Source organism: Entelurus aequoreus, linkage group LG13 (assembly GCF_033978785.1).
Source record: "Entelurus aequoreus isolate RoL-2023_Sb linkage group LG13, RoL_Eaeq_v1.1, whole genome shotgun sequence".
In the NCBI taxonomy this organism is placed as follows: domain Eukaryota; kingdom Metazoa; phylum Chordata; class Actinopteri; order Syngnathiformes; family Syngnathidae; genus Entelurus; species Entelurus aequoreus.
In genome coordinates this window covers 44,624,097-44,641,883 of record NC_084743.1, presented here as the reverse complement: position 1 = coordinate 44,641,883, position 17,787 = coordinate 44,624,097, and the positions used below count along the sequence as shown (strand labels likewise).

At 40.1% G+C, this 17,787-nt stretch overlaps 1 protein-coding gene across 2 annotated transcripts in view; it reads right to left on the bottom strand.

Annotated features, from left to right (window-relative positions):
- LOC133663434 (tubulin-specific chaperone cofactor E-like protein) overlaps window positions 1-14,536 on the bottom strand; it is a 34,661-nt gene extending 20,125 nt beyond the window's left edge. The window contains exons 1-3 of one of the 2 annotated variants that reach the window (XM_062067891.1): window positions 14,388-14,536; window positions 3,260-3,312; window positions 1,524-1,702 (exon numbers count right to left, since the gene is read on the bottom strand). In XM_062067891.1, coding sequence (XP_061923875.1) covers window positions 1,524-1,671 — 148 coding nt within the window. In that variant the 5' untranslated portion in view covers window positions 1,672-1,702; window positions 3,260-3,312; window positions 14,388-14,536. The remainder of the gene's footprint in view (window positions 1-1,523; window positions 1,703-3,259; window positions 3,313-14,387) is intronic. The other variant, XM_062067892.1, reaches the window with a different exon arrangement.
- Between the last annotated feature and the right edge of the window lie 3,251 nt (window positions 14,537-17,787).

Sequence of the window (17,787 nt, the reverse complement as noted above, 5' to 3'; positions counted from 1 at the left end):
CACATCAACATACTGTAAGCTGTTGTATCGCAAGACCAAAAGACCCTGCAACGCATAGTATACACAGCAGGAAAAATCATTGGCATTCAAACAAATAAATACAAACACATTTTTAGATATTTGTTGTATTTATTTATTTTTATCTGAATGTCTCATATTTATTGTACAAATGTCCATGTCCATGCACACTGGCTGTGTTTTTAAGATACAAAAATGCACATATTCTTTTGCAATGCATATTTTGTACATTATCGTGTAATTTTTGTATATCTGTATTTTTATTTTTATTTTATTTTATTGTTTAGATTTTGCATATAGTTTAAAAAAAACATCCATTTTACAGTTAGCTCACACCGTGGTTTAGAGAAAAACACTTTTTCTATTTTCCTGTATATCCAGCACATGTTGAAAATTTACAATAAAGATGACTTTGACTTTGTCGACATAGCTGAAACTGAAACCAGTCATTGCTTGTACAATTACTTGGTATTGTGTCCACAAACATAAGGAGAATGGGCAATAATAAATGACTCTTGGCAGTTTGTTGACAGTTTTCCTACATGTGTTCTAATATTTATCCTGACTCTTCTGTTACAATGATATTTTACAATTTTATCTAATTGAGGTGCTGTGCTAATTTTGTTGCATGCCTCGACTACAATGACAATAAAGCTGTCTTTCTTACAGTATCAATTTAAAAAGCATTTTTTTATTTGATATGATGGAATCTAGGTTGAAGGGGGTCATATAATGTTTTTCTACATTAACAAAACTTCCTTGTGGTCTACATAAAATGTGCTTTGGTGGTGCTTTGGTAAACATTTTACATCATTTTTTTTTTACGGACCATCTTTAAGCCACTTTCTGGCTGTCTTTTCAGAATTCACCGGTTTGTGGGCGGCCATATTCACAGGCCAGAGCCTCCCTCAAGTCCCCTGCGACTATGTTTCTCCCTAGTCAGTCATGTTGTAGCTTCCATATTGAGTTTGACAGACATACTGTAAGTTAAAACTTTTCGCTACTTTTCCTATTAGAAATGGCAACAGCGAATAATTTTTGCATGGATGTGCATGTACGAGCCAGTCTGCCCTACAGCAAGAGGATAAAGAAAAATAAGAAACTTATTGACTACAACTTTGGACTACAACTAAATAAAAATGGCTTTAAGGAGTCATAAGGGTGCCACATACACAAAAACAGGTGCTAACAGGTAAGGAAAATTGACATTGCGTAGTATGACTCCTGCTTTTAATTTGAAGCTTACTTTACACAGATCAAAAAGTCCCTGTGCATTTTTCAATGCTGTGTAACGTGAGAGTAGTTATGTTGCTGATGAAGAATGAGGAAGTTGACAATCCTACAATTAATGTAGACTGAGTTTTCACAGAATTGGTCCTTTTGGGTCTCAAATTTCATATCAACAAAAAAGGTGGTCGATTGTGTTGATGAGTTGGTTGACATAGACGTGATTTTGACATAAAATGCACATGCGTACATAAGTATTGGTTGGATATTTAGCTCACCTTTCATAGGGGAACCTTGGGGACATGCAGTTGGCACCACCACTACCCCCATGCCAGGTCCTCTCCGGTACGGGAAGTTCTCTGGACTGTACTTTTCACTCATCACCTCCACAAAAGTGCGACCGTACGTGCACATTGCTGGCTCCATTACGCCGTCTTTCTGATCTGAAGGGTCTCCCCTATTTTGTAGAGAAATGTAGAAAAACAATTAACAGATAATGTACATTCCACAAAAATAATGTGTGAATATGAATAGAATAACTGAACTAAAATGAAAATATTTATTTGAATGAAATCAGCTTTTCCCCTTACAAAAATCTACCCACAGTCCCTATGATGGCAGCATGAAATTTTGTTTTTGAAATGTATGCAAATTTGCTTAAAAAAAAGAAATTGCATGAACAAGTATCCACAGCCTTTGCGCAACATTTTGTTGATGCACCTTTGTCAGAAATTACAGCTTGTAGTCTTTTTGAATGTGATGCCATGAGCTTGGCCCACCTATCTTTGGGTAGTTTCGGCCATTCTTTTTTGCAGCATCTATCAAGCTCTTGCAGGTTGGATGGGAAGCAAACGGTGCACAAACATTTTCATAACTCTCCAAATATGTTCAATGGGATTCAATTCCAGTCTGGGTCTGGCTGGGCCACTCAAGGACATTCACAGGGTTATCCTGAAGCCACTTCTTTGATATCTTGGTTGTGGGCTTCGGATCATTGTCCTCAATTTAGATGGGTGGCCAGCTTAAGGAAGAGTCAGAGTGGTTCCAGATTTCAATGCAGTAGAACACTTGCTGTACGTTGCCCAGATTTGTTTTTCACTATGATTTTGTGGATTTTCTCTGATACTTGATATTCCAAAAACACAAGTGTAAGGTTGACTGAAGACTAAATTGCCTGTACTGTACAAGTGACTGTAAATAGTAGTGTGTGTCTGTGTCAGTTCTGTGATTGACTGGTAATTCTTTTTCAGTGACCCTGAACTGAATAAGCGGTTTCAAAAATGGATGATGGCTTTTAATATCTATAGGCAAGGACAAGGTTTAAGGAGGAATTGCTGACACCTCACTATCCGTCACCTCTGACCTATACAAACCCGACACAGTTGCGTAACAAAAAAATTGCACAAGAAATTATTAAAATTTACATTATTATCATACCAGAACACATTCAATAATATTACTTTTTAAAACAAACGAGGTCTTCTCCAATTTCTATCAACAGATAACAGACAACATCTCTTTTAAATATCCTTCCTTTAACCATCAACATTTTTTAAATTATTTTAGATGATTACTTAAAATACAATTAATTGTGAAGATGACACACTGCAACGGATTTATACAACTAAATATAGTTTTCCTTCACTAAACTTGATGAGTGTAGTCATGTGGCTCTTATACAGCTGAGTGAAAAGATGGAACCTGCTGTAGACTGGCATACATTATGTAGAGGTCCATCAGATATAAAAAATGAAAGGATCTAGTTACAAAATCATATTTGATCAAATGGGCTGCTGGTAAATTGCGGTAATGTCTGAAAGCAATTTGCTTCTTCTCAGCCAATATGAAGTTGTAATGTTATTGTTGTAATTTTCCTGAACAAAACTATTTTTAGACACAGCAGGCATTGTGGCTTGTGCAGTAAGAAAGAATGCATCTAAATAATTACTGACTACGAGTGGAAATCTTTGACAGAATAATGTCACAGCTCAAATCATGCCATAGAAGATCTTACCTTAAGGAAACTTTTCTTTGATCTGACCTCTCCCAGTGTTCTGTCTGCTTCTGCTGTGGTGAAAGAAACACAAATCATTGTATTTATCCTCCTTTTTGTTGACACATGCTTAATTTATATCCAGTACCAATCATATAATATAATTACAATGTAATCAGTGTACGTTAACAAATTTCTCAGATTGGCTGACTCACAGTCACACAGTAGGGCCAATTAAGTGTCGCCGATTAGCCTATACTATTGTCTGTGGCATGCACCAGAGACATAAAATAATGGGTGATATTTCATCATACAAAATATAAATGAGTGCATTTTTGTTGGGATAAAAGAATGGTTCTGACTTCTACCGTGAAAAAAAGATGTTGTGTAATGTCAAAGCTTTGGAAGCCAGAGACGGTTCCTCTATTTTAGCCCCTTGTGACGACCGGGTCGCATAGTGATGCGGGGGTCGTTCTCCGAAGATGCAGACGGACTTCGGACACAGCGTGAAGGTAGGAAATTATTTATTTTGACAATAAATCAAACAAAAACGTGCTCATATGTGGAAGGCAAAAACTAAGGGGGCTAGCGTGGGAGCCAGCAAACAAAAAGAGTTTAGCGTGGAAGCTAGTATGTAAATAGTAGGAATCAATACCGTCGTGAACTGTTGCATGAAGCAAATTAGGAAGCAAGACTGACTGACCGGAAAAGGCAATATTAAATAGCGCTCTGATCAGTGCTCGGGAGACAGGTGAGCGTCCCGAACACCAATCAGAGACAGGTGGAAACAATAAACACCCATGGTAACTGAACACAAACTCAAGGATGCACAAAACAGGAACTGAGGGAGTCCAAAACAAACAGAACATGATCTGGGCAACGGATCATAACACCCCTGCCTTCATTGTATGTTTTTATTGATTTTGACATAAACACAAATCTTAATTCGCAAAAACATTTGAGCAACAATGTTGACATTAACAATACTACAACGCGTGTCAACATAAACTGACCTTTTTTCATAGAATTGTGTCAATAAAAACAGTCAACCATGTATGCCAACAACTGCTTAAGCTGGCAAGTTTTAGTAACAAGAAAAACATGGTGGACCAGGACTTGATTTGTTTGTTGGTTGACTTAAGACGTGTTGATGACACAAACAAGGTACCACCGTTACAATAGATCCTCATATTTACAGCACATAAAGCAGTCGATTCGTAAGACCATTTAAGCTACACTGCTTAAAAAAAAAAAAAGGAATTACATGACAATCACGACAGAGTCACGCCAAGTCAATCAGGTCTATAACGCTGCCCAGGCCAAGGACCCCAAAGGACACACCCCTACTTATATATGTTGTACAAAAATTGGCAAAATTGTGTTTTATATTAAACTGGTGGGATAGGCTTTAACCCCCGCTTGATCCCAAAAGGGACAAGCGGTACGAAATGGATGGATTGACGGTCATAAAGGTATCTTGCTTGTTATTGTGTAATACTACCATATTTAAATAGCTAACTGGCAAATGGTGCGTTAATCACTAGCTGGCAACTGGCGCAGTAATCGCTAGCTGACAAGTAGAGGGCGAATTGCTAGACGCCAACAAGTGCACTAATCACTAGCTGGCAACAAGAGCACTAATCAATAGCTGGTAACTGCCGCACTAGTCACTAGCTGGCAAGTAGCACCATACTTGCCAACCCTCCCGAATTTTCCGGGAGACTCCCGAAATTCAGCGCCTCTCCCGAAAACCTCCCGGGACAAATATTCTCCCGAAACTCTCCCGATTTTCAGCCGGAGGTGGAGGCCACGCCCTCTCCAGCTCCATACGGACCTGAGTGAGGACAGCCTGTTTTCACGTCCACTTTCCCACAATATAAACAGCGTGCCTGCCCAATCCCGTTATTGCATACGAGGCGTCCGGCATACCGCCGATGAGCATGGTGCAGATGGAGAAGATCTTCTCGGCGTCTGTGTTGGCGCACACGTTGCCAAAGCCGACCCTGGTCAGGCTGCTGAGGGTGAAGTAGAGGGCGGCGATGTACGAGCTGCGCACCGACGGGCCGCCGACCGTGTAGTTGACGTAGGGCATCTCCAGGCGTTTGCCCAGCTCATGGAGCCATCCTCGGGGAAGAGACGGGAGGACAACAGGATGACAAGAACTAAATCATCCAGACTAGAGATCAATTAAACTTTTTATTTTTTATTTTTTTAAACTAAATACATTTTTACTATATCTTGCTAAAAACATCAAAATTAATTGTATTCTTATTTGTATTTTTTTTGACTCATTACATCCAGCCATAGAATTATAGATTAAAATAAACATATTAGAAATAATTAATTTTAAATGATCATAATAATTAATTTAAAATGACCATATTTAATTATTAAAATAATTGCTTGTTTATCAACAACTTTAGCATTTTATTCATTACATTTTGAAGCTCTCAGAAGCCTAGTTATGTTATATTCCTTAAGATTTATTTATGCAAGTTTGAAGTATCAATTATCTAAACACAGTTTTGTTTGGTTTCATAATACACCTTACGGTGCAACCTGGACACATCATCAGTGATTCTCCCGGGGTCATAGGGTGTTTCGGGTCTTAATCAAACACCCTCTCCCGGGCGACCCAGCCGAGGGTGATCAGTCCCTCGACTTGTGTCCAGGTAGCGCTCCACGCCACGCGTCCCCCCTCCGACGGTCTGCCCCGGGGTTGCGCCGGTGGTGCTTGGAGGTTCCAGGCACTGTGGGGAATGTCCGGGCCTGGGTCCTCCTCCGTCTCATCAGGGCCGTACAAGGTACTGGCCCTGTGCGTTGCACCACGGGTTTCCTCAGGCAGCCTATCTTGATCTTATGTGTCTTCATGGTTTTTCGCAGCGTTATATGGGTGCTCCCTTGCAGGAGCTGCAGCTTGGGATGCTACCCCTCCCTGCCCCGGTTGCCGTCTTTCCGGGCTGTCAACTGTCTCTCCAGTTGTCACCACTCTTTCGAGGTTGTCATCCAGCCTCTTCCTGGAAGTCAATGGCGATGCCATACTGGATCGGTTTCATAATACACCTTACGGTGCAACCTGGACACATCATCAGTGATTCTCCCGGGGTCATAGGGTGTTTCGGGTCTTAATCAAACACCCTCTCCCGGGCGACCCAGCCGAGGGTGATCAGTCCCTCGACTTGTGTCCAGGTAGCGCTCCACGCCACGCGTCTCCCCTCTGACGGTCTGCCCCGGGGTTGCGCCGGTGGTGCTTGGAGGTTCCAGGCACTGTGGGGAATGTCCGGGCCTGGGTCCTCCTCCGTCTCATCAGGGCCGTACAAGGTACTGGCCCTGTGCGTTTGCATATTTTCAGGATGTAGATATATAGAGAAATATATATATATATATATATATATATATATATATATATATATATATATATATATATATATATATATATATATACATATAAATATATATATATATGAAATACTTGACTTGGTGAACTCTAGCTGTAAATATACTCCTCCCCTCTTAACCACGCCCCCTCCCCCAACAACACCCCCGCCCCACCCCGCCCACGCCCCCAACCCCACCCCCCACCTCCCGAAATCTTAGGTCTCAAGGTTGGCAAGTATTAGTAGCACGCTAATCGCTGGCTATCTTTAATGCTAACATGAATACAAAAATACGGTCGTTTTACGTTTTTATTTTAAAACGACAAAGTACAGTGAGTAAGGTGTCCATGCCAATGCCATTTATAAACAACACTACAGTGTGTTGGATAATTGTTATTTTGTATTTAAAAAAACATTTACATTTGTGAAAAATAACACATATGAAAAAGTCCAATCAACTGAAATTTAGTTACCCATCCCAGCAGTTTATCCGCAGATTCCCTGTTGAAGATCTCTGATCTAAAGCAATATTGACTGTGATTCAATTCAACTTTTTGTTGTGCAACTGCCAAAGACAGTCGATGGAAAGAAGAAGCAATATGCAAGACAACCCCTACTAAGGAATGGTTTTGCAAATAGAAGCCACAGACCATTTCCGTCTCCTCATGCTGGCTGATTCTATGCCAGTTTTCTATTTTTCAGTTCCCTTTCCCACTAATATTAGCGTGATGTGGTATCTACAGCTCTCCAAGATGGCATATCCATAGCCAGCATGTTTGCTGTGTCTCCAAAATAGAGTCAAGAGTGTGGAAGAGATACCAGGAGACAGGCCAGTTCATCCAAAGAAATGTATGGGGCTATAGGACTGAGAACTATCTGGAAAGTTGCCTGAGGGCCCAATATCCAAAAGTGGTGCCTGTGGTAACACCGCAAATCGCCACAGAACACCTTTACATGGTAAAGTCGCCATTGGCACCGTGGTATTGTACCAGATGATAAAGGTTCACACTGAGCACTTGTGACAAACGTTAAACCTCAGTGCTGCCTTCGACACCATCGACCACTCCATCCTGCTATCACGCCTCCACTCCTCCCTTGGTTTATCCGGCACTGCCCTCTCCTGGATGAAATCCTACCTCTCTGACCGTCAGCAATTCATCTCAACCAACAACTGCACCTCCTCCACTGACCCAGTCACCCACGGCGTCCCCCAGGGCTCAGTACTTGGCCCCCTACTCTTCACCATCTACCTCCTACCCCTCGGTCAGATCCTCCGCCACCACGGCCTTCAATTTCACTGCTATGCCGACGACACACAACTATACCTTTCCACCACGACCATCACCACAGCCACCCACTCCACCCTCACCACCTGCCTCACAGACATAAAAACCTGGATGCAAAAAAACTTTCTAAAACTCAACTGCAACAAATCTGAAATAATTATCATTGGCCCTGACTCCCTCACTCGCTCCACTCAGGACTTTTCATTAAACATCGACGGCTCCCTTGTCGCTACCTTCACCCACATCCGCAATCTAGGTGTAATCTTCGACCCTACCCTCTCATTTCTCCCCCACGTAAACCACATCACCAAAACTGCATTCTTCCACCTCAGAAACATTGCCCGTCTCCTGCCCTCCCTCACATCCTCTGCTGCCGAAACCCTCATCCACGCCTTCATCTTATTACGGCTAGACTACTGCAATAGCATCCTCTACGGCATCACTTCCAAAACCCTCAACAAACTGCAATATGTCCAGAACTCCGCTGCCCGCCTGCTCACCGGAACCCGCTCCAGAGAGCACATCACACCTGTCCTTCATGACCTCCACTGGCTGCCTGTCAAATACAGAATCACCTTTAAAATACTCCTCACCACCTACAAGGCACTCCATAACCTGGCTGCACCCTACCTCTCTGACCTCCTCCAGCCACATGTCCCGTCCCGTTCCCTCAGGTCTAGTGATGCCGGCCTCCTGGAGGTCCCCAAGACCAGGTGCCGAACCTGGGGCGACAGGACCTTCTCCGTGGCTGCCCCCTCTCTCTGGAACGCTCTCCCCAGGCACAGCAGAGATGCCCCCTCCCTCCCTACCTTCAAAACCACCCTAAAAACCCACCTCTTCACATTAGCCTTTCCAAACTGACCCTGCCCTTGGTGTTTCTTTATTCTTTTTCTTTTCTTAGTTTCCTTTCCTAATAAAGTTGTTTTAATCCTCCCCCCCCCACACACACATGTAAAGCGACTTTGGGTATATAGAAAAGCGCTATATAAATCCCAGGTATTATTATTATTATTATTATTATTAAAGAGTCTCACGATTTTGTGACATATCAATGGAAGCTGCAAACCTAGAGGTAACTTAAAGGTGTTAAGTACTGTACCAGGACCACTGTCAGACCATGACAAATTCTGGGCTGTGTCAACAGTTTATCACTCTTCTTATCAGAAACATTGCCAGATAAGTACAATAAGTGCATACAGGCACAATCAACCTGTGATTCAATTGTTCCACTTTGGTTTTGAGTATGATTTTGAATCCAGCATTTAGTAGTTTTATTTTAAGGGTTTCCATAGATCGTTTGTTTGGAACAAATTGAACTACATGATTAATTACGGATTTCAATGGGAATATTTCATTCGTCAAGATCTGGAATATAGTATTTAAGAGTTGTCTTTATTTTTTTCCTTCACTTATTATTATTACGATATTTTTACTTCAGAGTAGCTGGAAGGGTTGAAAGACGGCTTCAACAGACTAAAAGCTCCTTCTCAGCTCCCAGGCTTTTCAGGAAAAGAAAGGATATCTATAACAAGCCTTGTGTATGACACTGAAAGACAGAGAAAGTCAATGAACCATTGCTATCATGCTTTACATTAATCTGTATACAGGTGGTCCTTGTTTTATGACATTCCGTATTATGACATATTGTGTTTACAAAGGCACTCCCATAAATGATTAATACTGTACCGAAAGTAAAAGAAAACTAGTGATATGCGTGCAGTGGAATAATACTTATGGAAAGTAATACGTAGGTGGCGTAATACATGGGATGAAGAATTTTACTTTTGTTCTTTTTAGTTAAATTTGTAACTTTAACCTGCCCCTGTCTATTATCCCCCAAGTGAGAGGCATATTCTTCCAGGGACAGCGAACTAAATACTAAAAACTAAAAAGTGACGAGAAATGCAATACGCTCAGTAGAGAAATTACAATTCCAAGCCCCTCAAACGCTGTGAATCATCATCAAGGATAGACAGTGTTAAATAGACAGTGATAACTAAGCAGCGTAGTGGTCTCATTATTGAGACTTACTTTTCTAGATAAGACTGTTTCTGCCTCCCTTTCATTACTCCATCCAGTGTGCAAGAAGCCAACCACAGAGATATTTTTTGTGTGTGCTGGAAACATACGAATGCAAGGCTAAAATAGTAAAAAGAAAATTGGGGATAGTGCCTAAACGCACTCTGAAGGCCACATTCAGCGAAGGCAGGAGAGCTGAGATTATATTGTACAGTGGAACCAGTAGTCAACATCCCTCTGGTTGGCTGAGTCACATAGACATAAGCGGTTGTCTACAATAACCGAAAATAGCCGTTATATACACATTTACTTGTGACTTTGGCCAGAGATATAAGGAGAATGGCCAATAAGAAAAGCTTTTTAAACCTACAGCAGTTGGAGGACACACTTTTCCTCCATTAGTGAAAAATGGGGGCAGAAAGGCGGATGAAAGAAAGGCTGAGAAGCCTAATGCGAAAGAAAACTGGACAATTCCTTTCCTGTTGCCCCTCCCTCACTTATACGTCAGTTTATATTGATTTTGATACAATTACAAATCTAATTCTGTAAAACATAATGATGATTCTACAATAGACTGATTTTTATAGAAATAACCCCTTGAAATAACCACTGTGGTTTAAGTCAACCACAGTGGCTGGTTTAAGTGGGCACTTTTTTGTAAGAAGAAAAACACGGTAGGAAAGAACTTCATAAGTTGACAACTTAGACAGGTTGTCGACATAAACAAGGTCAATTGTATTTTAAAATACAGGTAAACAAGCCTCAATTCGAATTGCTGCCTTGGGCACAAGCAGATAGCAGAAACTGGTGAGCAGATGCATACGTTCACTCAAACAAGTTCTACGTTTACAGTGTTGTGTAAGTTGGAGCCATGCATTTATTATTATGGTACGGTACTGTGTGACTTTATTCTGTATTAGACAGTGAAGTGCAATCAGTGGAGGCAGGAGAGGCGGGGCCTCACGTGCCATCATGGAAAGAAAAAAAATGTAAAAAGAAAAAAAAAACATTTAATTGTTATATGTATCCAGTGATTATACTATAAAGTTATTTTCCATTTAACTTCACCAGTTTTAGATTATTTTTATTCAAAATCGCTGAATTTTCACATTTGCCGTTCAAATACCGAGAAGAGACGGTGCGGTGATCAGCAGCCAGTGGAGGCACGTCAGTGCGTTGTGCCTCAACATGGATTGCGGACTCGGCTAACTGCTGGCCTGCTGTGCAGTGAGACCGTATTGCTATATGAGCTACAGTATATTATACATTTCCATAGTTTAGTTAGCTGAGGTATATAATGTACAGTGTATTTTGTCAACAACTGTATGTGTGTAAGTATTTCTTGTGCTGAGCAATCATAAAACTGCTGGGAATCCCGCCTTTTGGTGGTAGAGAATGCACCCCCGCCGTAGAATGCACCCCCTGACGGGAGTCAGGGGGTGCATTAGTTGTGCATTAGTTGTGCATTTCATTCATTCACAACTAATCCGTGCTGCAGTCTGCAGGTGTACCTAATGTTGTGGCCCTGCAGTCATTCACAACTCCTCCAACATGAACATTATTGTTTTTGCACTTTTTGGCTTCTTATTAATTAACTTTTTTAAATAGATTCAATCTTGCACGTGGAAAGTTTAAGTGTGGGCTTTAGTTGATATAACACTCCCGTCAGGGGGTGCATTCTATGGCGAGGGTGCATTAATCCAGCACAACAGCGGCGCATGGACTTAATTTATAAGTAAAGGTAAGACCATAATAATGTTTTTTTTATTAAATGTGCTTTTTTTGTGTGCTACAGTTTGTATGTGTAAAGTTAAAGTTAAGTTAAAGTACCAATGATTGTCACACACACACTAGGTGTAATGAAATTTGTCCTCTGCATTTGACCCATCCCCTTGTTCACCCCCTGGGAGGTGAGGGGAGCAGTGGGCAGCAGCGGCGCCGCGCCCGGGAATCTTTTTTGGTGATTTAACCCCCAATTCCAACCCTTGATGCTGAGTGCCAAGCAGGGAAGAATGCTGGTATGAGCTTTTAAACATAACCCGTTAACTGCTGCCAATCAAATGGTGAATAAGATACTCTTTGGGGTTCATATGTTTGTAAATCTGACTGTGATGAAGTCAGTGCCTCACCAGCCATGAACCTCACCGCACGTCACTGGTATTAGAATTATAGCGTCCGCTGAGAGTACAGTACAGTATTGTTTACAGTCTGTCACTCTTTTTTTAATGTCCAAATGTATGTATTGTTTATGCAACCTTGTGTGTAGTAGTAGGCGTTATGTATTTGTTATAAATGGGTTTTATTTAACAAGTATATTTAATAATGTGGCCACTGTATAATTACACAGTTTGAACAGTAAAACAGTGTCTGACTATAGGAAAATAAAACACTGTACTTAAAGAGGCTGTTTGCAACATTTACACAGATGCCCAGAAGGCGCCAACCTCCCAATGTATTTCACACAGTATAGCCCACCCTCTCACGGCTTCTCATACGTATTGACTTAATTACGAACGTCAGTAGCACATGCATGCACATTAGCTTTAAGTGTTGTTGAATAATAATATAAATTTGGATAGCTAGTGTTAACTGTCATTGAATGTCTATTCTATCATAACTACATGACTGCAAATTGTTTGTTGCTTCTCTTGGACTGCTTTTGCATGTGTGCACGCACTTCCTTCGCGTTTGTGTTGACGAGACCGGTTAAGTGACCACCGTAAAAACCCATCATTTCCTTGGGGTCAGTAAAATTGTTATTACATAAACTTTGTAAATGTGAAAAATATAGACAATTGTGAAACAAATGTGCTCTGTTAAACCACTAATTGTAAGATAAGCTTGCCAGTAGTGTTTTTGTTTTAGTTTTTGCTTTGAAAAATGTTACGTGAGGAAGTTGCAAAAAGCACCTATAAATAATGAATCAAATAACATGTTTGCAAATACAAGTTAAATAAACATTGTACTAAATAAATATAATATCAAAAATAACAATAACATTACATCTCCTCTCTGGCCTGGGAACGATTCCCCAGGAGGAAGTTGTTATTGTTGCTCTGGAGAGGGAAATCTGGGGGTCTCGGCTAGAGCTGTTGTCCCCGCGACCCCATTCCGGATAAGCGGTTGAAGATGGATGGATGGAAATAACAATAATAATACCAATATTGGTTACATCTGTTCTGCGTGTAGATTGGCTGAGAGACTGAAAAAGGGCGGACGTAAGCAGAGAATGTGGAGAACATTCGGTTGCCACACGTATTGAATGATAGAACTGATGGTTTAAAAGACAGTTCTATTTATGTCGTAATTGTTCATTTAGGTGTGGACAATAGCCTATAATAGTCAGATTGTAACGGCTTACATTGAAGTCTGATAGATATTTAATAACAGCTTGAGTCATGTCATTACAAAATTTAAATAACATCTTGAGTCACGTCATTACAACATTTAATGAACTGATTCTTGAGCGTACAACTTGATGGAGCAGGCGAACCACTAGTGGTATGCGTACCAGTTTGAGCATCCATGATCTAGCCCACAAAGAAGTGTGCTAAATGTAGATTAGAATCATCATAGTTCTCCCTTCAGAAAAATGTGAGGGATACACTTATCTAGATATAACATTAATAAATAGGTGTTGTTTAATAGAAAAAACAAAGATGCAATTAAATATAGTGGTAATGAGGTATTTGAACAAGGTAAAGAAACTTCAAAATATAAAATAAAACCATATTTTAACCTGACAACCGTGGCGTTGATCTCATATTAAATTTATGGAATTATCTTCAGGCTTTATTTCTATGCCAAATATCCATTGAAAACTGTCGGATTTTACACACTTCAATCGTCTGTAAACCGAAACTTACTTTCCCCCCTTACCACAATGATACACAATTTTAAACAAGCAACAATTACATCGGCACATTGTAAATCTATTTCTGGTTTTAAGGTATTCGAATTTCATGAAGATATGCTGTTGGCTGCTGCTCTGATTGAAGAAAAGCAATGGCGGAAACACCGTGCAGAGCGAGAGTTAAAAATCGTGATTTCCCAGATTTAAAGGCAAATTGTCACATTCGAACAGAGCCGAAGTGATATTTGACTCCGGCCACTTCGTGACGTCTGACAACGGCGGCTTTTACTAGCGCACGCAGTCAATATGTCGCGTTTATCGCTGAATTGACACATATTTGAAGGAAGTCCGCTTTATACCGGACAATCTTGCAGACAACACCTTGTGATACGACAGCTGACATAATAAACTATATACGCTTTGGATATATTACCGTTCAATTGCCTTTTGTTAGAAGAAAAATATGAATGGATAATGACAGTAAAATCATTGACACCCTCTCCCCCCTCCCCCCCCCCCGCTCGGGGTGATAGAACATAAATATACTTTGGACACCAAACCAGCTACAAACATTACGCTTATAAATGTTTTAAAGCGTGGTCATATTTACATACCTTTAACGACCACTTGCAATGTCCCTCGATGAAAGCAAAGCCGCTGTCATTCTCATCTTCACCGACCGAGTATCCCGGAAGTGACGCATTTGTTTTCCTGAACGAGATGTCCAAATTAGAAATAATAAAAACTCTTCTTTTTATTTTCCATTTGAACGAGCGGAAATAATGTCTTATTTCACAGTTAAGTGAACATAACGTTAAAGTTGTTCTCATCTACCTCATGCTGTAGTTATAATAATACATTTGCGTAGCCATTAGAGCAGGGATGGGCAAACTATGGCGGGCCTTTTTAAATGACAGTGTGAACTAATGGCTGTGAAGGGATGTGGAAATGCTGTCTATATGTAAAATTCCAATTAAGGAGAGTATTAATTACCTAGGAATACTTATTACTAAAAATCAGAGTTCTAGATCGGTCTTGAACTTTACTCCACTTTCACTAACTGTGTTACAAAAAAGATAAATTAGAATAATACATAATGTTGGATATAGAGAGCATACAAACCCTTTATTTATTAAATCACAATTATTGAAATTCAACGATTTGGTGCATTTGCAAACAGCTAAAATGATGTACAAAGCAAACTATAACCTGCTACCCAAAAATGTACAGCATTTCTTTTCAACAAAAGAGAAATATAACCTTAGAGGAAAATCTAATTTAAAACATTTATTTGGAAAAACAAATGTATTATATTAAGAAATCTGTTATAATGAACAATTACAACCAGGGTTGTCTAAACTTTCTCGATTTTACTACACTAAAAAACACCTTCAAGATTAATTGGATAAGACACGATTTGAAAGATCCTGCATCGATTTGGAACTAAATTTCTCATCATGTATTTTCTAATCTTGGAGGCCTAAAATGTTTGTTATTGTGAAACTACAACATTGATAGGATTCCTGTTTCTCTTTCAAACTTCCACAAACAAGCCCTTCTGGCATGGTCTCTTGTATACAAGCACAATTTCTCACCTACGAAATATTTCATTTGGAACAATACAGACATACTGTATGTTACAAAAGGAAATCTCTTTTTCTCAACAATTGGTTAAAGAATGGTATTATTTTGGTGAGTCAGCTTTCCAATACGGAAGGTAAACTTTTTAATTACCAATAATTTCTCAACCATTTTAAGGTCCCTGTGACTCCCAAACAATTTACCATTGTATCTGATGCCATTCCAACAGGTGTTCTTATGTTGTACAGGGCTTACTCATCTCCTCTTTCTGCTGTAAAAATTGTGAATGATCCACTTGACACTCCTGTGGGGACACTTTATTTTGATCAGAAAAATAACGGAAAAATCCGCAGCTTATTCCAAAATGATTGTGTGTCTGTCTCTTATGTAATTGGGCTCTGGAATAATGTTGTGAATGACATCTGCTGGGTCAAAACATGGTCTCTTCCTAACAGGTATTTACTTACCAACAAAGTCAAAGAAATGTATTTCAAAATTATTCATGGTTATTACTCTGTAAAGACTGTGATGGTTAGATACAAGAAGGACATTGATGTTACCTGCACCTTATGCAACATGCATCCAGAGACTGCTTACCACCTGTTTTGGACTCGATCACTATGGCAGGGCATCTGTCGCTTCATCCTGGACAATATTCATGACACATTTGTGCTTTGTTTTAAAGATGTGCTATTTGGATTTACACTGTATGAAAAAATTTTTTAAAAGGAATTTTACCTTTGCAATCTCATTATACTATTGGCTAAGTTTTATATTCATAAATGTAAGTTTCTCAATACCCGACCTGTTTTTTGTGCCTTTAAAAAAAGAATTAGAACTCTACTTTAAAACACTCTCTACCTCTAACAACCAAAAACCTGTGAAAACTTTGATGCTGTGTTCCAAATTTGGATTATATACGGAACTTGTGTGAGCCTATAGCTTTACACTTTGCTACACATATATATTTTGCATTCAATTTTAGTTACTTTATTGAGTTTACAACCCCCTGGCACTGTTTTTGTACCGTTTCTGTACTTGTTTTGTTTATTATTTCTTGATTGTATGTAAATGTTGCATATTATAAATATGACCAAATCTGCTGGGTCAAAAGTACACATGCAGCAATGTTAATATTTGGTTACATGTCCCTTGGCAAGTTTCACTGCAATAAGGCGCTTTTGGTAGCCATCCACAAGCTTCTGGCAAGCTTCTGGTTGAATTTTTGACCACTCCTCTTGACAAAATGGGTGCAGTTCAGCTAAATTTGTTGGTTTTCTGACAAGGACTTGTTTCTTCAGCATTGTCCACACGTTTAAGTCAGGACTTTGGGAAGGCCATTCTAAAACCTTAATTCTAGTCTGATTTAGCCATTTCTTTACCACTTTTGACATGTGTTTGGGGTCATTGTTCTGTTGGAACACCCAACTGCACCCAAGACCCAACCTCCGGGCTGATGATTTTAGGTTGTCCTGCAGAATTTAGAGGTAATCCTCCTTTTTCATTGTCCCATTTACTCTGGAGAAATACTATACAGAAACACATTTACGCACTACTGGCCATTGAATCACCTCAACAGTGACCAAACGGGTTATTTTCTGGTGTATTTTAAAAATCAATAAACCCGAATCAGCAATTAAAACATATCTTATTTGGTACTGTCAAAATTAAAATTGCAAAAACCATATTAAACGTGAAAAAATAAAGAAGTAAAATATTTGAACTCACAATTTGTAGCACACATTCGACGCCGTATAAGCCAGCGGTACCGCTCGTGGTCGGTTGATTCGAGTGGAAGTGGCGGGCATTTCCCCATTTCATCGCCGGGACAGCTGAGCTAGCTTCCGGGGTTGGCCCACATCGTCTCACAAGATGTAGTTTCTCTTTAAATATCCTTCTTGAAAATGGCCTTGCAAATAAATGTTCTCCTTCTTTGTGGGTTAAAAAAGTGAGTATCGGTGATTTCTCTGATAGCCCGGTAAAATAAATGGTAAGTGGGTTGTATAGCGTTTTTCTACCTTTTTTTAAGGAACTAAAAGCGCTTTGACACTATTTCCACATTCACCCATTCACACACACATTCACACACTGATGCTGCCACGGAAGGCGTTAACCAGGACCCATCAGGCGCAAGGGTGAAGTGTCTTGCTCCAGGACACAACGGACATGACTAGGATGGTAGAAGGTGGGGATTGAACCAGTAACCCTCAGATTGCTGGAACGGCCACTCTCCCAACTGCGCCACGCCGATCCCCATATCCCGGTATGGCTACACCGCAACACTTCCTGCTTTAGTAAATTGAAATTGCATTTTGTGATTGGATACTCACTTTGGAATGACAAGTGAGTATCCAATCACATTCTCGTTAACATCAGGCTACCTAGATAAGCTACTGTCAACAACTTGTGATCTGATTGGCTACCGCAACTGTC